The sequence below is a fragment of the Microtus oregoni genome, unplaced genomic scaffold (genome assembly GCF_018167655.1).
Source record: "Microtus oregoni isolate MIOR12 unplaced genomic scaffold, Mior012 000028F_ref0000031, whole genome shotgun sequence".
In the NCBI taxonomy this organism is placed as follows: domain Eukaryota; kingdom Metazoa; phylum Chordata; class Mammalia; order Rodentia; family Cricetidae; genus Microtus; species Microtus oregoni.
In genome coordinates, this window is record NW_024543087.1 from 887131 (window position 1) to 913798 (window position 26668).

Genomic DNA, 26668 nt, shown 5'->3' on the forward strand with positions numbered 1-26668 from the left:
TTAGTCTTGGGCCTGTCCTGCCCTCAGCTGTCCTGTCCAGGGCAGCACCCCACCCCATTCACTGCTGGTCATCTCAGATTCCATTCTCCAAACTCAACGGCCTGGCTATGAGCCTTTGGCCACCCGCGAAGCAAGCAGCTGTTTTCTGCTTACGCTTCCTCATTGGCCTCTCCTCCAGTCCCTCATGATTCCCACTCAGAAGTACTTCCACTCATGATCCTGAAGCAGCACCAGGCTTTTGCAAAAGGTGCCCTAGTGGAGTGGAGAGCCCAATACAGCTCCCCATACTGTTGTCTCGAGCCACAGGAACAGTTTTGGCACAAGGCTAAAGGCTTTCTCTGATCTCATCTACAAACCTGACTGCTGGCAGATGGTCAGGAGGCCTTATTCCCTAGGGAAACAGGCACACCTTCTACAAGATCCCAAGGCTACCCTGGGTAAATCCTTCTTCCTACTCAGAGCAGGTTCCTAGGCCAATGCTGACTTCAAGCGCTGCTGTGACTCTCTGGATTCAGTTCCACAAAAAGAAAGAAACATTCCCTAACTGTACCCATATTCCCAGAGAGGTGGACACCCTGACTCAGAATAAAGTGCTATAATAGCGGCCAGGCTCCTGATTCATGTGTACCTTCACAACATCATACTGTTGTTTTTCTTCATCCACTTAGTATCCCAGGAGGCTTCAGACACACCATCTTCCTGCCCAAACTCCCCAAAGCTGGGATTTAGGTATGCACCACCACACTGGGCTGACATTGCACAGATTGATATCTTTCTATTGTTGAAATACTTGATGGCCAAAAATATAAGAAAATACAAAATCATAAACAGAAGGGAAGACCTGCATCAAATGATTTGTGGGGCTGGAGAGATAGCGCAGTCCTTACAAGAACTTGCTGCTCTCGTAGTGGGCTTGGATTCCCTTCCCAGCACCCACATAGGGTGGCCCACAACCTCCTGTAACTCCAGTTCCAGGGGGTCCAATGTCCTCTTCTGGTTTCTGAAGCCACCTGCATGTATACGGTATACACACACACACACAAGATGGCACACACACATATACACAAATAAAAAAATCTAAAATTATGGTGATGCGTGCCTGAAATCCCAGTACTCAGGAGGATGAGGCAGGAAGGAAGATCTGTCAGTTCCAGGACAACTTGGGCCGTAGAGTTAGGCTGAATCAAAAGGTTAGGATCACATTGCCTAGGGTATCTTACTTTTACTTGTGAGAAAATTTCCATGTCACAATTTAAGACCCCGTCTTTAGCTGACTGCCTTCTCTTCCCCTGACTGGATGCTCATATTTGTAAGGACTGTTATTTGAAGGAATGTATTCTGGCTGGGCGAGGAAAGCCTGGGCAATGGACCCACCTCAGTGTTCTGGTGCTGGGAGTCAGTTTCCCTTTCTTTGGCAGATGCCCACTCTGGCAGCATTCATGTAGGGCACCAATTTTTCTTACTCACAAATTCTCTTTACCGACTTCTCCAGAGAAATAACCTTCACCCACTTGGAACCTGAATCTCCCAGGAGCTAGAAGCCTTTATGTTTGACCTACAGGACCAAGCCAGGCTGGCTTCTCACCAGCCAACCACTTGCCCCGACAGAGTAGGCACCACGACAGTGTTTTCCCAGACTCTGAGACTGACTAGTTTCCCTTGAGGGGACCCTGCCAGACATTTATCATGTTGTCATGCATCAATCGAGACAGGCGTTTAGGCGAGGGCCCAGTGACACAGCAGGACAGCATGAAGAAGCCAGATGTGAGTTTACACCCTGCCTCTTCTGTGTGTTAGCTTTGAAAACTAGGCAAATTACCAAGTTTCTCAGCTTGCTGTGTTTTTATTCTGTTTTGTTTCATCTTCATGAGAATAATTCCTACCCTCCAGGGCTCTGTAGAAACTGAGATAATGAGTTTCTGACTCAGATCACACCACACCCCAGGCACTCACCCACAGGGAACAACTTTCTGCCCAATTGTTCCATCATATCTACCGTCCCCTAGGAAGTACCAATGAGTTCATGTTTTCAAGTTTCATCTTCTTGGAGAGAATGTTCTCCAAAGCCCAGTGTGTCGGTCCAGAAGGCTACAGACTTTGCTGGTCCAGTGCTTAGGACAGAGAACGCCCAACTGAAGGACTGGCTACCCCTAGTTCATCAAGGCCACCAAGCTCATTCCTGGAGAAAACAAAACAACCAAAGCCCTCACCCTATCTTCACGTACTCCTGTGTGTCATGGGACAGTCACCTGCGTCAGCTTGGGGATCCTCTTAACGTAACTCTCCAGAACTGAGGCTCTGCCTTCCTCTCTGGTCCAAATCTCTCCCACCTCTACTTCCTCACAGTCCTGGGCCAAACTCATCCCAGGTAAGATGAAAATGAAGGAGAAAGGACTGGGTAGAAATTATGGTTCAGAAACATTCATTAATCCAGTGTTCTCAAACTTTGGTGGTAGGATCACTGGTAGTTTTTCTTTGCGGCAGAGTCTAATGTAGCTAAAGATAGCGTCAAACCCATGGTCCTTCTGCCTCTCCCATGCTGGGATCACAGGTGTGCTGCCACAGTTCCTCTGGTAGAGCTGCTTTGCTTTTCTGTGTTGGAGATGGAACCTAGGGCCTGGCCATGCTAGGCTCACCCTCTACCCCTGAGCTATACCCTCAGCAGCCTCACTTGTAAAAAATTCTAAATCCCTTATGATGGCTACAATTAAATTACAATTTCTAGGCATGGACACCTGGCACAGTGTCAAGCTCAAGATCCTGTGCATGAGCCTCTCTTGCTCATGGGCCTGGATGAGCCCGGCCTAGATGGAGGTCAAGGTGACATATGTTCAAGGTGACAGACCATAGGCATTCCAGGGAGGCAGCACAGAACCAGGGCCTGGAATGGTGGCGTACACTGGTCTGTTCCGAGATCACAGACACGTCTCAGAGTGCTATACACTTATGACACTAAAAGCCATCTGAACAGTAGGAGACAATGACAGCCATCTCTGGGTGGCACTGGATTGTAGACACGGAGCTTCTGCATCCTGAAAAGACTTAAGTTCTTCTCTCCTCCCCACAACTAGGCCTCGAGCCCTTGCTCAAACCGCGTCTATAAGAGCACTTTACGAATGACTCTCAGAACAATCAGCTTTGTCTAATTTACTGGTGAGCTGGCTCCAGTCCTGGCCATCTCCTAAACAGCTAAATCAGAGCAGCTTGGACACAGGAGGTGACACTCAGGACACAACTCCTCTCTGGTGAACTTGCTCTTGCTAGTGACATTCAGGGGGCCAAACTGATGGCATCACTATCTGAGGCTCATGTGAGCCGTGTGGGGTTCAAACCCCTGCTGGGCTGTGAGGATGGGGCCATTGCGGGGATCAGCAACTCAGAACACAGTTTCGCTCACCACAGAGCACACTCCACACACGGAAACAGGGGCTATGATACGGTCCTTCTGTTCCAGCTCAGAAGTAAAGCGAAGTCCTATCCCAGAGCATGGCCCTCAGACTCAGAAGAGGCCACCCGGCTGGAGGGGAAGAGACCTATGTGACGCCTATGTGAAAGGTGCTGGAGACACGCACAACAATTGTAGAGATGCCAGTGTCCACGTCCCGTGCCACAAATGAGACCCTGAACATATATCAAAGGGTTGTGTCTGTCCTGGGAGCCAAAAGTCCAGCCAGCACCACCTGGACTCCTGTGCAGCTCCTGAGCCTGCTTGGCCCCTTTGGTCTGTGTGACTGTGTGCAGAAGTGCCCGAGACACACAGAGCTGTGTGCAGACGCTCCTAGCTGTCTGCCAGCCTTGCTCTTCTCCTTGTTCCCACCCAGCAGCATCTCAGGTAGTTCCACACCCTGTGTGGGAGTCCTGATGACTCCAGTCTGTCCCGGGACAAGGCCAATGGCCCCGATGTTTGTCTTTTCTCTTCTCCTAAGCTAACATCCTTTCCTTGATCTGGGCAGAGGAGGGTCCGTAAGGCCCTGGTCACTCCTGCACCAGGAAATTGATGAGGGCAGTCCTGGGGGAGAGGAAGGACTTCTTGATGCTTCTCCCCTGCAACAGCCGGGTGCCCAGCTCACTCTGGAGAACCAACTCGTGGACTTTGTCCCGGTCCTGGGCAACTTGTTGGGGCACAGAGATCTTGCCGTAGGCCTTGTTGTTGATCTGAGAAGGAAAAGAGCAGAGAGAGTGAGGAGAGTCCTCAGGGAGGCGGCTGTCAGGGTGCTCTGACGCCTAAGCTAAGGACTCTTCCTAAGTCTACATCTGGCACAGGTACGGTGTGGCAAGGGTTGCTGGCAGCCTGCAGGGACTTGCTGCTTCTCAGTCTCCAGGGTGGGTGTGATGCTGGCACTTTCCACAATACACGTTCATTTTGTTTATTCTCTTCCTTCTTGTGTGCTTTTCTGTCTGTCTGGGCTTTAAGCTCCTTGAGGATAGGAACCCTCTTGTCCCACTGGATTTTTTGTTTTTGTTAAGACAAAGTCGTATCATGTATCCCTGGCTAGCATCGAACTTACAGTGGTGCTCCTGCCTCAGAATATCAGAGTAAACTACTGTGCCTGGCTTTTGTTTGATTTTGCATCCCTATGACCTAGCACTATGCCTGGACTAGAGTCAGGACTGGACGTGGGTGAGCTGCTTCCTTAACTACTAATGGTGTAGCCTCCGATAAAACAAGGAAAACCACATTTGGACGAACATGACCTAGTTCCACTGCACCTATCTTCCAGACGATCAGGTAAAAAGCCTGTCCTGGTCTCCTCACCTTCTGCCACTTAAGCCATTAACAGATGTCCCAAAAACTGTCTCACACTAAACACATTGATTCTGCATAGAGGGGAAGCTACAGGGATCTAGTTTTGACACTAAAGGTTTACAGGAAAAACAAAACAAAACAAACTACTCTTTCTGGGCCTGGTGGCACAGGCCTGTAAGTCCAGATACCCTGAAGGCTGAGGCAAGAGGGTCAAGCTCAAGGTCAGTTTGGGCAATTTACTGAGACCCTGTCTCAAAGTAAAACATAAGAAGAGGTTGGGGCTGGGCAGTGGTGGCGCACACCTTTAAATCCCAGCACTCAGGAGGCAGAAACAGGTGGATCTCTTGAGTTTGAGGCCAGCGTGGTCTACAAGAGCTAGTTCCAGGACAGGCACCTAAGCTACACAGAGAAACCCTGTCTCGAAAAACAAACAAGAAAGAAAGAAAGAAAGAAAGAAAGAAAGAAAGAAAGAAAGAGGGCTGGGAATGCAGCTAAGCAAGACATTACTTGCCGAGAATGAATGCCCTAGGCTCTAGGTTCAACCCCAGAACCTAAAAACAAACTAAAACAAAAATTTGAACCTTGAACTTCCCCTCCTTCATTACCCTTATATATTGAAAATGGTGCAGTTTGCCAAAAATAAAAAATAAAAATAAAACGGGGAAAAGAGTTTTATGTAACTTTACTAAAAGATGCTTGACAGAGACATTAATTTTTTTTATTTCATTTTACATGAGCGGGTGGTTTGCCTGCATGTTTATCTATTCGCCACATGCATGCTTTGTGCCAGTGGAGGCTGGAAGGGGCAGCAGAGCTCCTGGAACTGTAGTAACAGGGAGTGTGAGCCACTACGTGGGTGCTGGGAATCAAACTTAGGTCCTCTAGAAGAGCATGCAGTCCTCTTAACCACCGAGCCGTTTCTCCAGCCCTACAGAGGTATTATTTACTGACAGACATGTGTCACCTTCTATGTATCTCCCTACCCTGTCCCCTCAAGCCTACCAGGTGCTCCTATGCAGCAGGAAGACACTGCAGTCATTAAGGCAGACCAGGCTGGTATTTCCCCTTTCTAAGTCCTTCCAGGCCCTGAGAGTTGAGGCTTGCATGCTTCTGGGATACAGTGAAGGAACACGGAAGGGAACACAGACCTCTGTGCTGTAGGGCTGGCTTGGGGACGGTCTGCAGACCACAGTCTAGCACCACGCTGTAGGAGTCACTCACCAGAACGGCCATCTGAACCATATCAGGCTGCTGAAGGAACTGTGAGTCCACCGTGGGCCAGGCCTGCCGCATCACGCCAGTGTCCCAGGCATAGTGGTCACAGAGCTTGCTTGGTACCAGCGCCAGGCCTGCAACACAAGGCACAGAAGGTCAGGCCACTCTGAACACACAGAGGACTCATGAACAGGGTGCAAGGCTGCCCTTGGCTTCGAGCCTTCCGAGGAAGCTAGGGATGCCATAACGTGACGTTTTCCATGAGGCTGCGGACCGGCCACTCCGAGGGGTGCTAGTGCCTTTTGTTTTGTTGGCTTCTGTCTTGGGTTCCTGTGCTAGCATCAGAGTTTCTTGTTAATTTTTAAAACTTTTCCCTATTTGACATTCTTGTGACTTATGGCTTATCAGCGGGGTAGAAGTGAAGACTGCCTAGAGCCTGTTAGAGCCTGAGAACCAAGTGGTGCCCTGGTGCCCAGGGAGGAGCTGACCTCTTCCCACAGCTGGTCTGTGACCCCGTGTTCCACGCAGCCTTTCTATAAAAAGCATGCAAAGATGTGCAGATGGGTGGACATGGTACTCTGAAATGAGTGGAAAAACAAGACTGCCGATGTTCTGGGGTTACCCCTTCGCTGGGGAAGGAATGTCTCCTGAGAACTGGCCCCTAAGTACAGGCTGTCTTCGTAGCTTCTGCTGTCATGAGTACCTTGGTCTTTGGTATCAAAATCTTCTCTGGTCCTTTTCCACATAGAGTGCACTGGACAGAAGGAAGTTCTCAGCCCTCCTGAGAACTTAGCTCTCACCCTACTACATATACTAGCCTCTGGCTCAGGGTAGGCCACATGAAGGTGGTCAGGTATAAAGCGTCTCAAGGCTCCTTTCAGAGAGTGCAGGGGCTTCTCCCTTCCATCTTTTAGGGCTAGGAATGGACCCCTCAGACATGCTAAGTGTATGTTCTACCATTAATCTATACCTCAAGATCCCCCTTTTCTTTCTTAAAATATTTATTTTTATTTTATACGTATTAGTGTTTTTGCCTTCATGTGTGTCTGTGAGGGTGTCTGACACTGGAACTGGAGTCACAGTTGTGAGCAGCCATGTCCTCAAGAGTAGTCAGTGCTCTTAACTGCTGAGCCATCTCTCCAGTCCCCCTTTTTATTTTAAAAACACTGTTTTACAGGTTTCCACAAGAAGCAGTTATTGCTTTTATACATACATATTTGTGTGTGTATTACAGTTGTGCTAGATGAGCCTGGGCTTTGCACAAGCTAGGCAAATGCTCCACACATACATGTGTGTGTGTGTTACACTTGTGCTGGTGATGAACCGGGTGCACACGCTAGGCAAGTGCTCCACACATACATATGTGTGTATGTTACAGTTGTGCTGGTGATGAACCAGGTGCACACGCTTGGCAAGTGCTCCACCACGTGACACTCACAGCTCTGAAATTGGAAAAGATATTGAAGTACAGAGTTTGTCCCCTACTGTGAAATCAGTTCAAGAATTTTCTCTTGGTTTCTTTGAAAGGTTTCATTCTCCTTCCTATTTAACTTTCAAATTTAGTAGTAATTTTGTTTATAATATAAAAAATTATCTTCAGGGCTGGAGAGATGGCTCAGCGGTTAAGAACATTGCCTGCTCTTCCGAAGGTCCTGAGTTCAATTCCCAGCAACCACATGGTGGCTCACAACCATCTGTAATGAGGTCTGGTGCCCTCTTCGGGCCTTCGGCATACAAGCAGACAGGATACTGTATACATAATAAATAAATATTTTAAAAAATTATCTTCAAAATCACAAACTTTCCAAACTAAGTTTGTTTGCATAAAGCTTCCTTTTCCTACAAAATATTATTATACTGGGATTGGTTTGGTAGCATGAACACTGTCCTGAGTCTGACGTTAGCATTGCACACACACACAGGATCAGCTTTATTCAAACATGTGTTAGTAACCGCTGGCTGTGCCCACCACAAACTCCCCGTCTTCTCACAGACCCAAACTCACAGTCCTTAGGTGGGCCTGTGTTGTGGACCAACCACTGATAGCGCTGACATGTTCTACCCCACTGGTCTCTGCCTCGACTCTGGCATATTCATTCAGTGCAGCTTTGTAAGTTTTCCTACCTGACACTCAGGTGATCCTGTATTGCCAGGTACTGGCAGGGAAGTGAAGACTCCTTAGACCAAAGTACAAGACATGACTTTCCCCTGGTGCCCAGCTGGCCCTGGCCTGAGCTGTTGTACTTCTCAATGGTCTTAATGGCCTTTTGGCCAATGCAGAGAAGATTCCAACTTCTTCCTCCTCTAAAAGTAAGATGGAGGTCACCAAAAGCAGATAATCATGTCTTTATTTGCTGAGCTGGTGGTGGTTTGTCCTGTGACCCAGATGTAACGGGAAGGTTTCCAAAACCTCCGTATGGAAGTCATACAGGATGTCTAGGAGATGAAAGGGTCTTGGATGAAATGTTCTGGACAGAAGCTGTTACACATTCCACTGAAAACACAAGGAAGCCCAGATTTCCTGGCGTAATCAGGATGCTTATTTATAGGTACAGTGTTTCACCAGGCTTTCTCTGGATGGTGCGGCTCGGCTGCAGGGGGTGGAGCTCGGGGCCCTGCATATGTGCAAGATTTTGCCACTTTGCTCTTTTAAGTGAAAATACCCAACATGCGCACGGCAAACACAACACAGCCAAGGTGACAGGTCAAAGAGGGAAGGTCTGGGTGCAGAGATAGCGCCAAGGCTCTGGCACGCAGGGCTGGCATGCAGGGCTATCACGCAGGGCCAGCTGCACCCCTTCCATCCCCACCTCTGGAGAGCTGACCTTCTTGTAGAAAATAAAACTCCCCCATCCCACCGAGAGTACAGGACGCCAGGCTGCCTTGGTGGTCCACAGTGATTGCTGGGGGTTCTGGGGGGGGGGCGGTCACAGTTTCTGTGTATGGCAGCCCTCTCCTGGTGGCATTCTTGGGCCTGTCTCTAGTCTCATCTCCCCATCCTTGTCTGTGTTAGCTACTTCCCCTGAGTATGCCAGGAGGGCCTGAACCTGTGCTGACACTGATTGCAGCGGCCTTGGCAATGTCAAGAAAATGCACAGGAAGCAAGGCCACTTCACGCTGACCTTTCCCAGAGACATGAATTTGCTCGCATGCTTTTGGAAGAACAACATCCCCATTGCATCAGAGGCCGGGGTGTGGCTCAGTGGTGGAGCTGGTAGAGCTCATACTTAGCGAGCACAAAGATGGACTCGATTTCTAACACCAGAAACTAACAATAAACATACAAAACAACAACAACAACAAACCCGAGACAAAAACAATCAGAGGACCTGGTGGAATGGAGACTCGGTGTCTGGGCAAACATTTGTGGAAGTGGCTTGGACAACAAAACAGATAAAATCTGAACTTAACTCATGAGTTCACAATGAAGACAGGTCAGGGAAGAGTGGATAAGGCAAAAGTGTTCGTCAAGCAAGCTCGATGATCTGAGCGTGGATGCCCAGAACTGATACAAAAATTGGACACAGAGCCCAAGCATCTGTAGTCCAAGATGCTACTATGGGGACACAGAAGGCAGACACCAGGACATCTCTAGTAGCTCTCAGGCCTGCTAACCTGGCTTACAGAGTGGTTAATACTGGTCTCAAAACAAAGTAGAAAGACGAGGACTGACACCCAAAGGTTGTCCTGTGTAAGGGCTAGAGCTAAAGGGCCAAGCAGTGTTTAAAAACTTTTTTTTTTATTTATTTACTTAACTTTATTATGTTTGTTGGTGTGAAGGTGTCAGATCTCATGGAACTGCATTTTCAGACAGTTGTTAGCTGCCATGTGGGTGCTGGGAATCGAACCCGGGTCCTCAGGAAGAGCAGTCAGTGCTCTTAACCGCTGAGCCATCTCTCCAGCCCCAGCAGTGTTTAAATGAATACAGTTTGTGTGTTGTTATTTCGGGTAAAGCTAGCCGTGCAGGCGGCCGGGGTGTTGGGGATGCAGCCCCGCTGCTCCTATTACAATAGTCCTGTGACCTTCACATTCATGGCACATACATGCCCACACCTACAACAAAGCATGCATGTACACATGTGCGTGCGCGCGCACACACACACAGAGTGAGCGGCTGAACCCTCAAGGGAAGAAGAGCACTCTGACTAAGACCTTTGCTGAGCTACACAAATAATGATCAATGAGAGGCTTGGGCAAATGCTCGTCAGTAGTAACTAGTTAGACAAGGACCCTCTTACGTACCTGCCCAGAGCTCTGAGGTTATGTGAGGAGCCATGGGGGCAGCCATCACCAGCAGGGCACACAGAGCATCCTCAAACTCAGGGCTGTGGAGAACCACTCTCTCAGAGGCTTGCTAGGGAAGAGGAAGGAACATTTAAGACTGGGGTACAAAATAAGCAGGGGCAAGACAGGCCATGAATGAAGTAGAATCTGGAGGCTCAGCAGGTGGGAGAAACATTCTTTATTACTGCTTTGAGTCTCATACTCAGTCCTCACAACTGCCCTTCAAGAGCAGGGTTTGTTCCTCATCTGACAGAGGAAGAAGCTAAGCCTCAGCAAGGAGGAAAACTGTTCTGGGAACAAGGTCAGAACTTGTAAGCACCCTGCAAGGTTTCCTGTGTGTTGTGGCCCAGGGGAAAACGCAGAGAACTGTTGCCTAAGGTTTTCCTGGGGAATACCAGGGTGTCGGTTCTCTCTATCCACAATTATTGACAAGTTCTTCCTTAGCAGAAAAAACTGGAGTTACATGTAGCAAACTGGTGAGGGGACTGAAAAGGACGGCTCCTTTATCACTGGGAGTAACAACTCTGCTCCATCTAGGTTAAATAATACAAACAGTAACAATGCCACAATGCCACAATGCCAAGGAAACTGCCTGACATGCGCAGGAAATCAGGCAGTAGGGGATTAAGGTTAGAACAGAAAGAGGCCTAAGCCTGGCCCTGGCTTTGCTACTACTCATTCAGACATGGCATCTAATCTCTGGGGCCTCTATGTCCTCTCACAAAAGACTGGAGATTTAAAAAAAGGCTTTAAGCTAGGAGGCAGAAGCAGGAAGATCATCATAAGTCAAAGGCCAGGCCAGCCTGCGCTATGTAGCAAGACCCTGTCTCAGAAAAGTAAACAACTTTGCTCAGACAACCTTCTGCAGACATAATAAATAAATAAATCTTTATCCTTGAAGCAGTAAGTTCCTACCTAGCACTTCTAGCACTTTCCCCTCCCTCCCCAGTTACTGAGTGGGGCCCAGGTACTTACCAAGAGGGCACTGCTGAGTCCCATCAGCTGAGAAACTGCAGAATTCAGCGCAAAGTCCTCTGTGAAATGGGTGGTTACCTGTTGGCAAAAAATTGATTTTTACTAACTTTCTTCAGAAATTCTTTTTAGCTTTCCAGAAGAAAACTGAATGATAAAAAGAAGCTAAGTGAATATAACAAAAGATACTTATAAATACATTTATTGCCTTGAATATATCTAGATTTTATGAGGACGAAGACTTTTAAATTCAAAGTCAATGCTGTTTTGCTGTTAAGACTGCCTCTCTTTCCACATCTGAGACCGTGTTGCTTCCCACAACAGAGGCTTAAGGAGACAACGCTGGCTGCTTGAGCAGGGGGCAGTGGACAAGCAGCATAAAGACAATAGTGGATAAAGCAGGCGATGCAGACCACTGTAGAGCGCTCACCTAGCTCTAGCGGGAGTGAGGCCTGGAGCAAGATTCCCCACCACTGCAGAAAAGAAAATGCCACACCTTTGAGATGCCAAGAGTTCCCAGCTGTTGAAACAACTCATCAAAGATCTGACCTATGCTCCAGAGAGAACATGCATGGTATGAGAGCAATAATTTGGCACCAATCGGATCCCCAGAGTTGGATGGAAATAAAGTTGAAGAAATGCCATTAGACAGGCATGCTAGACCCAGAGCCACTCGGTCAGGTCACAAAAACCAACAGAAACCCTGCTATGCCATTAATGTCATCCGAGCTACAGTCCAGGCAAGAAGTGGCCTCGGGTGACTTCACAGGCTTGAATCAGCCCCCTTTTCTTTTTAATTCAGGGAGGAACCCAGGCGTGGGCACGGGCTACCACCAACCTACATCCAACCCTAAATTAACGAGTAAAAAAAAAAAATCAGTCCAAGAAGAATTTGTGTTATCAGATACCCATGAAAAATAACCTCGTATTTAGAGAGATTAACCTAAAACAAGTCCTTTGGACACTGTGTACCCAAGTAAGCAAGCGGACGAACTCCCGATGAGTTCAGGGAGCATGGATCCTCGTTAGCTGTAGGATTCTAAGCAAGACATCTGACCTGCCTGGGTCTTAAACTCATCTATAAAACGAGAAGGTATTTTATGGCATTCTGTCTCTTTCATCTCTGTACCCCTGTTAACACAATGTGCCATGTCTCATCAGAGATTGGCTTCATCTGCAGGTCAACTCCAGAGACTCAGGAAATAGGTGGCTTCCTAAGGTCACGGTGGAAGAGGTGACAGGGTGGGAGGGACAGCCATTCTTTAGAAAGCATCTCTTTCCATCAGGAAGTCTCAGTAAAACAGCAAAAACAGTGGCAGCAATTAATCAAGGCATCGGGTCTATTTCACAAGGAAAGAAGACCCACTGGGCCTTCAGGGTGTGCAGGCTGCGCAGACCACTGGGCCTTCAGGGTGTGCAGGCTGCGCAGACCACCGGGCCCTCAGGGTATACAGGCTGCGCAGACCACCAGGCCCTCAGGGTGCGCAGGCTGCACAGAACACTGGGCAAAGGCTCCCTCAGAGTGAGCAGTGACACAGTTACCCAAGGTCTGTGGGTTCTGACCTGAGCTATGACTGCGTTTTTGTACTCCCAGAGGCTTCGGGCCTTGGTTTTCTCCTTGTTGTTCAGCAGCTGAGGCTGGGGGACTGACCCAGAGGTCCTGGCCTCAATGAATCGCGTTGTCAGGGACCACAGCCGCTGCTGCCATCTCAGTACTCCAGGGAGAGCATCCGCTGCATTTTGTGGCAATCAAGAAGACAAAGAAAGAGTACTGGTAAGAAGGAATGAGAAAAGCCCCATGGTCCTTCCAGAATCCTCCCTAACCCTAACCCCTTTTGGTCTCCCTGGTATTCTGAGCAGAGGCAGCAGGGCTGCTCAGCAGTTGCTATCTGTACTAGGATGGGCATCAGCACCCTGCCTTCTGGTCAGCAAGCTTGCTCTGACAGACAGGCCTTGGGGCCAACTGCGTACACAAGACAGTTGCCAATACTAGGGAAGCTGGGACCTCATGAGGACAGGTAGCAGTGGGAGTGGTTGTACAACATGCTAGGGAACAGTCTGTGGCACAGTGTGAGGTCAGCTGACAACCCCTCACCTTGCCAGAGGTGTGTGTGTCACCAAGTCTAGCGGTTAGACAGTGGTTGCTCTGACCTGGGGAAGCAGAACAGCACACTTGGTGGTCCTGGATCAAGTAAGTGGGGGTACAGATTCCTGAACCCCGTGGCCACTGGGTTGGGCATTCTCAAGAGAGGGGACACAGTGGGGACCTGCCCAGTGGAAAGGGGAAAGCCGAGCCACTGCCTTCACTGCTCTGTGTGTCCCGCCTGTTTCTCCAGGCAGTTTGTCAGGGTGGTATCTGTCACCTCTGTCCAGACCCACTGCCACAAGACGTAGTGAGAAACTAGCCAATCCTGAGATAAAATGGATTCCTTTCACTTCCCACATCCACATCCACGCAGATCTCAAGGGCAAAATGAAAGCTTTGGAAAGACAAATCTCCCGGGGGAAGTGAAGCTAGCAGGGAGTGGCTGATGTTACACGTGATCCCAGGATCCAGGCATCATGTTGGTGAGAGGGGAGGACTCTGTTCTAGAAAAAACTTTCAGGAAGTGTGGAAAGAAGAGTTGCTTCTGCAGCTCAGCAGGCCTAGGTAAGAGCAGGGGGGTCGGTCTTCAAGGAAACAGTTGTCCAGAGACCACGTTGTAATCAGCACAGAGCCTGTGCTGGGTCCCACTGCCAGCAAGTGTACGGGGAGCAGTGGGAACCCCCTCTCCTCTCCCCACCTAAGGACCCGAGGCCCCTGAACAATGGAGAGCTAGGGTCTTAGAGAAGGACAGAAGGCTGGACAAGATGACATCTAGAATTCGCCACTACTGTTTCCAGTAAGACATTTTCCTCCTCAGTTCTTTTAGAGTTCGGGGTAGCCCGCAGAGGAAGCAGCAGCGGAAGGAAGGAGACTCACTCTTTACATCCCACAAGATGTCCTTCTCAGGAGGGGCTGCGAAGAGGATGTAGAGCCGGATCGTGTCAATTCCATACTGAGCCACAATCTCCTCGGGGTCTACCCCATTGTGTTTGGACTTGCTCATCTTCTCCCATGTCACCTCTAACTTCTCTTTTGTTTTTGCACAAACAGGAGCAGGACCTAGAAGCCAAAAGAATACTTAGAACAATGCACAATTCCAAATGGGTCCTGAACAGGGAGCTTGGGAAAGCAGAGCCGCACTCAGCGTGTCAAGGAAGGGGGCAGCGTGGGAAAAGGTCCTGGAAGACTCCATGTTCTGAGTTCAAGGCTCTGTCCAGCAATGGACTGTCAAATGAGGCTGGACAAGGAGGGATGCCCAAGCAAACACTATGTTACACAAGATGGAGCTTGCTAGGAGGGGATAACCAGTCCCGGGAGCAGCCTGCGGAGGCCTGACCAGGATCTGTCTTAGCCTCTGCACCCAGCCAGGACCAACAGATGCTGGTTTCCTAAGAGCTCCTGAACCTGAACTTGGTTCTTACCTGTTCCAGCCAGACTGGGCCCACCTTACCTGTGAAGTCGATATCCTCCTTCTTCAGACACAGTCCAGATGGAAGGCGGAATGTCTGTCCCTTGATAAGGCCTTGGGCTAGCAGTTTATGGAAAGGCTCCCTGAGGAAGGATCACAGGGGAAAAGGGGGTGTATGTGGGGCTGCAAGGACATAAGGTATCCAGAAGTCATCTCTATAGACCACACCTGAAAGTTAGGCTCCTTGGATGCAGTGGTAACACCAAGTCAAAGCAGCAGCCAAGGTTAAGCTCAGATCCACTTCCCAGAGGTGAAGAAGAAAGAACACTGGCCTCAGCTCTGGAAAGCCTATGAGCCACAAAAGTCACTTAACTTGCTCTGGGTGTCCAGCATACCAACCTAGAACATGGGAGCAAGAGAAACTTTTCTCAAGGTGTCAGTGGGAAGATGGAACCAAATGACAGCATGAAAATATGCATCACTGGGTGCCGGCTGCCCATCAGGCCTGGAGCACTGAAGGCTGTCTTTGTGAAGGATGCTTACTATTCCCCTCAGCATAGCACATGCTTAGATTCTTTTAAAGTTTAAATCTGACAAGTTGGGCAGGAATAGATCATTTCTGTTAAAATCTAAATAGTATCTACTTTTTTGTGGTAGTTTGCGTAAAAATGGCCCCACAGGCCAATAGGGAGTGATACAATTGGAGGTGTGGCCACGCTTGAGTGGGCGTGGCCTTTTTGGAGGAGGTGTGTCACTGGGATCAGGCTTTGAGGTTTCAGAAGCTCAAGCCAAGCCTGTAGTTCACTTTCACTTGCTGCTGTCTGTCAATCCAGATGCAGGATGCTGTGAATATTCCTTTATACTGAATGAAGATCTGTCACTGTGGCTGGCAGGAAGAGGTTAGGAGGGACTTCCGGGGACAGAGAGCTCTGGGAAAAAAATGAGAGGTTGCCAGCCAGGTGGAGAGAGAGTAAGACATGCAGGAGGAGAGGTAAAAGTCACAAGTCACGTGGTAACACATGGACGAATAGACATAGGTTAATTTAAGTTATAAGAACTAGTTAGAAAGAAGCCCAAGCTAAAGCTGAGCTTTCATGATCAATTATAAGTCTCCAGGTCATTGTTTGTGAGCTGGTGGCTCAAGAGAATGTCCAACCACAGTAGACCCATGGCAGCTCCTTCTCCAGCACCATGTCTGCCACCATGCTTCACGCCATGATGGTAAGGGACTGAACCTCTGGATCTGTAAGCCAGCCCCAATCAGTGTCTTCCTTTATGGTCAAGGTGTCTTTTCACAGTGACAGAATCCCTAAGACACTGTTCTTTCTGGCCCACTTCAGTCTGCAGCAGCAGCTATTAATGGTTGGGTGTGTCTTAGTTACTTTTTTGTATTACCATGACAAAACACCATGACCAAGCAATTTATAAATGAAAGCATTTAATTTGGGGCTCATGATTCTAGAGGGCTAGAGTCCATGACATCATAGTGGGAAGCAGTAGCAGACAGGCAGGCATAGTGGGTCCTGCGGAAGAGCAGCCAACACTCATAACTGCTGGATCCATTGTCCAGTTCTGTCCTCACACATGCCTTTCCTGGCAAGGTCTCACTCTGTAGCCCTGGTTGGACTTGAACTCTCTATGTATATTACACTGGTGTTGAACTCACAGAGATCTGCCTGCCTCTTCCCCCTTGATGCTGAGATTAAAGACATGCACCAACACCCTTACCGCAATGGTTTTATTTTTAAGAACCACTGAATTCTTTTTTTTCCTCCCATTTCATTTTGTTTTGTAAGAATCTGCCCAATTCTATTTTGATGCATTTCAGCAAGTAATTCCAGACACCATCTTATGTGGAGTATCTAATGCTGCTCTGGACTGCAAGATGATATTCATGCACACAAGCCTTCCAACATCCTAGTTCTGGAGTGCAAATTCACTAACATGGGGGGCAGGGCAGGTGGGGGAACTTCTACTCAGGGAATCCAAAATTAACACTCTAAATAGACCCAACAAGCTACAGCCCTGTTAGCCTTGCAGGTTAATCCCACAGGATCTTTTACTTTATGTTCAAGGTCATCTGATTTAGGTGGGCAGTGATCCAAGTGAGTCCCACAAAGGTCCCGTCTACCAGCTGTGGGTGGGCAGTTACAAAGAGGAGAACATTTTCTAGTAGACTCAGGAGGGTAGATAGGGCAGCCAAGAGATTGAGAGGGATGAGGACCAGAAATAAAAGATTCCTGCACCACAATCTCAAGGTCCAAATGCTAAATACATGCTCTGGCTGAGATGCAGCCCACCTTCCTGCTCTAAACTCTTTTAAATGAGCGAGCGAGAGAGAGAGAGAGAGAGAGAGAGAGAGAGAGAGAGAGAGAGACAGACAGAGAGAGAGAGAGAGAGAGAGACAGAGAGAGAGAGAGACAGAGAGAGAGAGAGAAATGCACAGGGGTATACAAAGCAATGGCGGGAGATGGGGTCCATTTACAAAGTGAAAAAAATCCAGTACAATAAACATTAAAATATAAAAAAATATAAATACTGAGTATCATGTTTGTGAGGCCCCATTCAAATGACTGTATTAGTTGATGTAACAGGACCAAATGAGCAAGCTACTGTGTCAAGATAGAAGAGATTCCTCTATGTGTGCACAAAAGTCATCAAGCTCAAAAACAGATTTTGTTTAAATATTTTGAAGACTTATTTTATTTTTGTGTGTGAAGGTTTTGATTACATGTATGTATATGCACCATGTGCATGCCTAGTGCCCAGGGAGGTTAGAAGAGGGCAATGGATTCCCTGGAACTGAGTCACAGATGGTTGTCAGTCATGATGTGCATGCTGGGAATCAAATCCAGGTTCTTTGCAACAGCAACCAGTGCTTTTAACCACTAAACCATCTCTTCAACCTATCTGCCACTAAACCATCTCTTCAACCTATCTGTTTGCTTTTTGAGAAAGGGTCTCACTCTGCATCCCAGGCTAGCCTCAAACTCAAGTAGCCCAGTTGGCTTTAAATTCCTTTGCATCCACAGCAACTAGTAAAACCGCATTGAAAGCACCCTTTGTGGTTTTACACAGAGGTCACCCATCCAGTCAATTACATTCAAACTACCACAACCTTTAGCCCCTTCTAATAAGGACCATTCTCTTACTCTCCTCTCTGCTCCCAGGGCACCGAGCCCAGGTGATGGTAGCCTGCTTTAAAACATACATCTTATGGCCACAGAGGTGAGACCCAGAGGGACGGTGGGATGGAAGACGGAGGGACTGGGTAAGCACTGCTGCTCAGCTCCTGAGCCGTCCTCGCCTTCCAGGACGGTGCATCTGGACCCTAAGCTAATTACGAAGCAACACTGGGAGGATTTAAAACAGAAAAAATGCACGACTTGTGGGAACGCAGTTCAGGAATGGAGCTGTGTGAGAATTCTGAGTGCTTAGAGGAAACTCTTCAAAAACACACAATTATTCTTGGAATGTGCTTTCGTGCTCCTCCCATGTGTAGTGGATAGGAGTGAATTTACTTTAGCTGTTATTAACATACACCTCTGTCTTAGGCAGGGTTTCTATTGCTGTGAAGAGCCACCATGCCCATGGCAGTTCTTATAAAGAAAAACGTTTACAGTTCAGAGGTTCAGTCCATTATCATCACGGCAGGGAGCATGGCGGCATGCAGGCACCATGTGGAGCTGGAGGAGAAGCTAAGGGTCCTACATCTAGCAGGCAACAGGAAGTCAACTGAGACACTGGGAGGTATCATGAGCATGGGACACCTCAAAGCCTGCCTTCACAGTGACACCCTTCTTCCAACAAGGTCATACCCACTCCAACAAAGCCACACCTCCCAATGTGCCTCTCCCTATGAGACTATGGAGTCAATTACATTCAAATTACCACAACCTCTAAGGAAAAACATATTTTTGCCACGCGTGGCTTGTCCTTGTGATGGTACACTTTATTCAGGTGACTCTTCTTAACTCTCTGAGTTTAAATTGTCTGATGCCCTGAATAAAGTTGACTATTGCATGGGACTTTAGTTTGCCTCATTTTTAGCCGCCCCCCCCCCCAACTCTCCCAAGCTCATACTGTCACACAGAGGTAAATAGGTATTATCTTAATTAGCTTCTTATTGCTGTGATAAAACACTATGGTCAAAAGCAACTTGCAAGGGAAGGAAAGAGTTTATTTCACTTTCACATCCACATTGCAGACCATCATTGATGGAAGTCAAGGAAACAGCCTGGAGGCAGAAACTGAAGCAGACACTGTGGAGGAAGGCTGATCATTGACTTGCTCAGCCTGCTTTCTCACACCATCTAGGATGCCCCTGCCCAGGGATGGCACTAAGCACAGGGGGTGGGACCCTTCCACACCAATCATTACTCAAAAAAAAAAAAAAAAAAAAAAAAGCCCTATATCCTTGTCTATGGACCACTCTTACAGAGGCATTTTCTCAATTAGGATTTCCTCTTCCGGGCTGGAGAGATGGTTCAATGGTCCAAAGGATCCTGATTCAAAGACCAGCACACAAATGCCAGTTCACAACTGTTCCAGGGGATCCTATACCATCACACAGACAGACATACAGGCAAAACACTGATGCACATTAAATAAATCTTAGAGACAGAGAGAGATTTCTGCTTCCCAGATACATCAAGGTTTGCGTCAAGTTGACAAGAACCAACCAGCACAGTCCTTGCTGAGCAGGGAAAGGCAGATACAGACACATTTAAGACCAACAGCAGATTAAGTAGTGCCCTACAGAGTAGGAATGCTGCCTGCAGCACCAAGAGGTACCTCAGTGAGCTCCACAAGGATGATCTGTGTATGCACAATTGCATGTTTTTAGCACAAGTCTGTCTCATACTTATTCAGTGTTGCTGTTACTGTCTCAGGTGCCAGCATCCCTTCAACAGGGTGTGAGGTTTCCCACTCTTCTCTCACACTGGGCATTGGTTTTTGTCACACTTAGGAGAAACTCAGGAGCCGGGCATGCTGTCACAAACCTCTAATTCCAGCACTAGGCAGGCAGAGGTAGGCAGATATCTGTGCGTTTGAGGCCAGCTTGGTCTACAGAGTGAGTTACAAAATAGCCAGAGCTACACAAAGAAACTTTGTCTCCAACAAACAAACAAGAAAAAAAGAAACTCAGGGGTGTGGAAGTGTGGCTCAGCGGCACAAAATATGCTTACCACACACAAAGCCATGGATTTACACCCAACACCCCCAAAACATGTCTATGGTGATTAAAATCAGTAGCATCAAGAACCAGGGGAACAGCCTGGGCAGTGGCAGCACACAGCTTTAATCCCAACACTCGAGAAGCAAAGGCAGGTGGATCTCTCTGAGTTCAAGGCCAGCCTGGTATACAGAGCAAGTTCCAGGACAGCCTGGGCTACACATAGAAACCCATATGGCAGCATACCTCAACCCCAGCTACTCAAAAGGCTGAGACAGGCCTGAGATTGAGGCCAGTCTAGGCTATACAGCATGGCGTTTTCTGAAAGGAAAATGAAAAAGACTCAAAGGTAGGGAGTTGGGATATTTTTATTTATTATTCTTATTGGTATTTTGTTTCATATAATCAAGTGACACACCACTGCCACCTCCTGGGAATATGTAGAATTGCAACTCACCAGTGAGCCCCCTAACTCTGGCTAAGTACTCCTCTGCCTCTCTCTCCCTCCCTTCCCCCTCCCTTTCCCCCTCTCCCCTCTGTCTTTCTCCTCTCTCTCTTCCCCTCTCCTCTCCGTGTTTAAATCAAATTGTCCAATGACAATTAGCATTCACAATGAAAAGCACACCAGTCCTGGGGTGGGTACAAGTTGATGGCATAGCCACGAAGGGTCTTCATGACCCAGCCACCGGTGCAAACGTAGCCATGCAAACAGTATCTAGTGTGGCCTCCACTGCCTCCGGACTAGGTCGGCTACTAGCAGAATCATTTACTTTTGTTTCAAAACTACTTCAGAGAGTTTCTGAATGAGGGCTCCAGGGCGCCCACCCTGGCCCCTTTCCTCATAATTGGCAGGTGTCCTGTGGGACAGGAGTGTTCCAGGAGCAAGGCTCTGATAACGAATGTGTCTCAATTTCTGAAGGCTATGTTTCCAGATCTCTGAGGTCCATCTGGACTCCAGCTTCTCGCAGTTGTAGCGCAGCAGGCACCGTCTCAGACAAATAATTTAGCATAGGGATGATCAACTTGGCATGGGGAAAGGGGTGGGAGCTGGAGAGAAGGCTCAGCAATTAAGAGCTCTGTTTGCCCTTCTGGAGGACCCAGGTTCGATTCCTGGCTCCCATATGGCAGCACACTGTCTTTAACTCCAGTTCCAGACAATCCAAATGCCCTTTACTGGTCTCCAGGGCATACACATGTGTGGTGAACACACATACATGCAGGCAAAACACTGACATACATAAAATTTCTAAAATACAGCAGGAGTGCCAGCGGCCTGGCTATGGTCCCCCGGGGCCCCGAGTCTCAGCAGTTCTGCAGATTTCTCCACACCAACCACACGTGCAAATACAGACTGAATGAAGGTGCCTCTCTGATAAAGACAGAGCTGGCCTGCTTTGACCAGGAGTGCGATTCCCACACCCCTGATTCTTCTGTCTCCTGACCCCTCCAACTGCACCCCTGGGGGCGGATTGTTTTCATCTACAGGGATGCTTAGTCTGTGTAACATAGTCAGGAACACAATGCTGGAATCCTCACCATTTCCAGGTTAGTCCAGGCTCCTCCACTAATCAGAAATTAGAACTACTGACACCTGCTGGGCATTGAGGCCACCTCTGTCCTACTTCTAAAGAAAGAAGGAAGAGAGGAAGTAAGCTCAGGAAATTCCAAGCACAGATTGACAGGCTACAATAGGTGTCATTTCTATGAAAACTGAAGATCTAGACAGCAGCTGCCTGCTACCCTGATTGGGCCAGGTGGCTGCTTACGCAGAACAAGAAAGAAACCAAGCTGAGACCGGCCTCAACCAGAATTACCAGAAACTTTCCTGGGTCTCCCTTTTGCAGGCTACATACTGTGAATGACGGCTTTTAAAAGTTATTATGGCTAGGCAGTGCTAATGCATACCTTTAATCCTAGCACTCAGGAAGAAGAGATAGGTGGAAATCTGTGAGTTCGAGGCCAGCCTGGTCTACAAAGCGAATTTAGGACAGTCAGGGCTCTTTACCCAGAGAAGCCCTGCCTCAAACAACAACAACAATAATAATAATGTAATCACTGCAAAAACCTGGGCTGGGTGTGATGGTACACACCTATAAATAATCCCAGCACAGAGAGGAAGAACAAGAGTTCTTCTGGCCTGGCCAGGTGGTGAGTTTAAAACAAAAACAAAAACACATACACAAAACTTCCATGAGACTGCAACAGTAACAGGACACAAGTCACAGCTGGCAAATCTGTTTTCACAGATACAAAATGCAAAGTAGACCAAGTTGCATAATGGGAACCACAAGCATTTTAACTAATTATTTAATGGGGCCCAGTGACATCGATATGTTTTGAGTCCTTCTGATGCAGATCAGGCGTTTTTCACCCAGAGACATCAAGGTCTCTGAGGTAACGAGCAGAAAGCCAGTTTCAGAACACAGTTATACCCAGCACATTTTTCATATGGTAGAGTTCAGATCCCAGAGCTGGCAGAGCTTCCAGCACCCTCATGCTGATGAAGCTGAATTTCTGTCTGCTTTACAGATAAGCTGAAAGTTACACATAAATAGTCTTTTGTTTGAGCAGGGCTAATCCTCCTGCCTTTACCTTCCCAGTAGCAGTATTCCAGGCATGTGCATAAGTCATAGTTTTATCCCTAAAAGATTTTAAAATAGGGACAGAGAAGGTGGCTCAGTGGGAGAAGACACTTGCCACCGAGCCTGAGGTGCCTCAGAGGGAGAAGACACTTGCCACCGAGCCTGAGGTGGCTCAGTGGGAGAAGACACTTGCCACCGAGCCTGAGGTGGCTCAGTGGGAGAAGACACTTGCCACCGAGCCTGAGGTGGCTCAGTGGGAGAAGACACTTGTCACCGAGCCTGAGGTGGCAAGGGCAGCCCTGGAACATAAATGGTGAAAGAAGAGAACCAATCCCTGCAAACTGTCCTTTGAACCCCATACAAACACTGTGGCGCGCGCGCGCACACACACACACACACACACACACACACACACTAAATAAATAAATGCAACAAAAGCAGTTTTAAATAGGTCCTCATTACGCAGTCCTTGTTAGCCTAGAGCTCCATAATTCGCCTGCCTCTGCTCCAAGTGCTGCCAGTGCCAGCACTCCCAGTTAAAAAGTTAGAAAAAAGAAAATACATATAGAGCTGTTGACCCAAGATTTCAGTGTTAGGACCAATGCTTATGAAACACTTTCCCCTGTCAGCTGTGGTGGTCACACCTTTACTCCCAGCACTCGGGAGGCACAGGCAGATGGATCTCTGAGTTCAAGGCTATCCTGGGCTACAGAGCGAGTTCTAGGACAGCCAGAGCTGCACAGAGAAACCCTGTCTCAAACAAACCAAACAACAAAGATGTACTCCCCTATCCTGCTAATAATAATAATAAATTAGAAAAATGGATGAATGCTTTAATAATTATGATAATCTATGTAGAAATAAAAAAGAATGAGAAATATGTATGCTCCAATGAGGAGAAAAACATCAAAATATTCCATTAAATCAAAAGACACATGTAATATATGCAATATTTACAAATGAGGGGTCAGGCTGGGCACTGTGGTACATGCCTGTAATCCCAGCACTTGGGAGATAGAGGCAAAAGGACCAGTTTAAGGTCATCTTCTATTACAAAGTAAGTTTAAACACAGACAATCTTTCCCTCTCCCTAAAAAGCGGACCATTAAGACACACATAAAAGGGGAAGACAAACAGAATACTTTTGTTCTGGAATATGAAAAGAAACAAAAGCCCAGGAAACGGATGGAAGATGGGGGTAGTTCAACAGGATGGCCTGGGATCATCCCGTCAGCAGCGCACACAGAGAGTCTAAACTATTGTCCTAACAGAAAAGCAAGCGCAAAGGTCAGACTGGGCATAAAACGCACCGCTTAAAGTGTGCTGTTGAGCTGGCAAAACCAAAACGAATAAAGAAACAACAAAAAACTCAAACCTCCTCTCAAGCCCTGAACACTCAGAAAGTACATTTAATTCAGCTGGTTCTACTCTGAGGCATCTATGGGACCCGTGTAATCATGACTTCTAAGCAGGGCAGGGGCACAAAGACAGGAGATCTGGAGACCAAAACCCTCTGGTACAGAAAGGGAGCAGTTCCCGGTTGGTTAGCATAGGAAAGTCATTAGATTTCTCCTCTTTGACCATGGTGATATAAGGAAAAAAAAACTTTGCTGAGACTCTACAGACATAAGTTGATCTTGTTATGCTTTCCATAACAAGATCATGACTTAAAGGTGGGAGGAGAGAACTGGTTCCACAGAGTTGTCATCTGACCTCTGCATGCTGTGACGCAGGCACCCTCCCCACATCATACACAGACAATAATAATAATTATAGTGAAGTCAGAAGTGATACATTCATAAAGAAAGTAATTAAAAATATTCTATGGAGTTATCTGGGGGAGGGATGGTGGAAAGGGGCTTCTTGTGTGCACCAAGGTGTCAGTAATGTAACATTCTACTCCCACAGTGACCTTGGAAGCCTGCATGTTCATTTTACATTTTATTCTTTGGTTTTTAGAGAAAGGGTCTTTCTATGTAGCCCAGGCTGGCCTCAGATCATGATCTTCTTGCCTCAGATTCCCAAATGTATCGTATAATATATTAAACGTATTTTATGGAGGAAAAGCATACACATATACCTGAGATAGTTTCTCTGTGTGACCTAAAACTCACATGCAGTCACAGCTGCCCTCAAGCTTGCAGCCTTCCTCCTGCCATTGCCTCCTGAGTTCTAGGACCACAAAGTATGCCACCCTTTCATATGTCTTTTGAATGTTATGAGGAAAACAGGATAGGTCAATGGGGAAAAAATGAGTGGATTTAGAATGTTACCTTCTGCTCTGATACACATCAGGGCAGCACAGTTTGCCCAGTGACAAATGTGGGAGATGCTACAAACCAGAGCAGCACAAGAGTCCTCTTTACTTCACAAGTAAACTCAGATGCACGGAAATCTGGATCTCATGCAAGCCCAAACCATTCCACACCAAACTGAATGAAAGCAACAAATAAGAAAGGAAAGGGACATGACTGCTCCTGGAAAGGTGGAGGAGAAAGTTTATTACAGACACATGGGAGGGCACAGCCAGGGGCAGAGACATCCAGGAGAGTCCAGAGTAGACATGACCAGACTGAGCTGTGCCATGTGAGAAAGGGGAAGGGAGAAAGGGAACCAGGTGCAGGACCCAAGAGGCCCAAAGATACAAAAAGAGAGTGGGTAACCAAAATGGTCAGATTGTACAGGGAAAAGCAACCCAGTCCCCGGGCTGGAGAGTTGTGTGGAGACAAAGCCTGCTAAGAGGGCTCTGTAACAGGTAGGGGCTGATGGACTGCAGGAAGAACCAGGCAGCAAGGTCTGCTTTGACATGTTCCTCAGCCATTTGTCCCAGGTCTGATTGATAAGAGTTTTGTGTGAATGGGCCTTGCATTGTAAAGGCCTACGATGGCTTCTAAAGTATATCTGAGAAACAGAATGTTTTTATTCACAAATTTACTTTGACTCAGAACAGTTACTTGCTTCTAGTTGCTGCTTGTGAACAGAATTCTTTATCAAAGTGCTACAAATGTTCACCTGCGCAGGCCTTGCACCTTGCATGGGCAGTGCAATAGAGTCAATCCCACTGGTAAAGGCATGGGTGAGCCAGCCCTGATGTTGTGAGCACGGAAGAGCTGTCCCCATTACTCACCTGTTATACGGCAGCATGGGTGGGAGGGAAATGCCCCGTGTCCCATGTCCCGCACCCCCCATCATCCCAGGTAGGTGGGAAAGCTGGCCCTGAGGTCATAAGAGCGGGAGAGCTGGCCCTGCCCCTTATCTACTGCAGCACTAGGGAGAGTGGCCCCTACGCCATGCCCGGGAGCTAATCCTGCTGGTGTAGGTAGGGGAGAGCTGACCCTAAGGGTATGAAAGCAGGAGAACTGGTCCCATCCCTTGCTCACTGCTACAAGGGGTGAACTTGCCAGGGCAATGCAGGAGAGCTCACCCTAGTGGTAAGGACAATGGAGAGTTGGTAGGCTGACCAACCCTGCAGGTACCCAGGTCCAGAGCCAGAGTTATGGGTTGGCCCACCCCAATTTCCACCCCATTTGTGATCCTGCAGACCCAAAGATGCTGGATCTCCACAACACAGGGCAACAGCAGGATAATCAAGAGAAGCTTCAGTGAGGGCCCAGCATTTATAGAGTGGCAGAAACCAGAGGCCTTAACCAGACCCATTACTCTTTGAAAAGAACACTACAAGTAAAGATATATTATATGGAAAAAAGGGTTTACTGTGTGACTCACTATGTCACACTACAGCTCCCGTGGTGAGGTTTTTCCACCCTTTTCTTTTTACCCTTAAATTTTATTGGGGGTGGGCGTTGCAAGGGCAGAGGGTGGATACGTAGGGATGGGAAATGAATGGGATTGAGATGCATGATGTGAAAGGCACAAAGAATAAGTAAAAAGAAAGTTAAAAACAAAACAAAAATTCTCACCTGTGCTTTACCATCTGTTGGTCATGGCAAAAATGACTGAAGAATCTTGCATAGAACAAGTGCATGACAGCGTGCTCTTTTCCTCCGACATACAAGTCCACAGGCATCCAGAAGTCTGCCAGGGCTGAGCTGAAAGGACTAGAAGATAAACGGGCGTTTTACAACCTTCTGTGCCACAGCCGCATAAATTAGACCTATTGTAATTGCATATGCCTTGAAAAGAATTACTGTCAGAAAAAAGTGACTCTCTTCTAACAAGGGAAAAACACATACAAAAG

At 47.7% G+C, this 26668-nt stretch overlaps 1 protein-coding gene across 4 annotated transcripts in view; it reads right to left on the bottom strand.

Annotated features, from left to right (window-relative positions):
• Positions 1 to 1317: 1317 nt before the first annotated feature.
• The window catches only part of Lars2 (leucyl-tRNA synthetase 2, mitochondrial), a 100753-nt gene continuing 75402 nt past the window's right edge, over positions 1318 to 26668 (bottom strand). For 3 of the 4 annotated variants that reach the window (XM_041677464.1, XM_041677467.1, XM_041677463.1), the window contains 8 exons: positions 26391 to 26528; positions 14755 to 14855; positions 14181 to 14363; positions 12782 to 12951; positions 11222 to 11299; positions 10205 to 10316; positions 5969 to 6096; positions 1319 to 4155 (listed from right to left, as the gene is read on the bottom strand). In XM_041677464.1, coding sequence (XP_041533398.1) covers positions 3976 to 4155; positions 5969 to 6096; positions 10205 to 10316; positions 11222 to 11299; positions 12782 to 12951; positions 14181 to 14363; positions 14755 to 14855; positions 26391 to 26528 — 1090 coding nt within the window. In that variant the 3' untranslated portion in view covers positions 1319 to 3975. Of the gene's footprint in view, positions 4156 to 5968; positions 6097 to 10204; positions 10317 to 11221; positions 11300 to 12781; positions 12952 to 14180; positions 14364 to 14754; positions 14856 to 26390; positions 26529 to 26668 lie in introns of all 4 variants that reach the window. The other variant, XM_041677465.1, reaches the window with a different exon arrangement.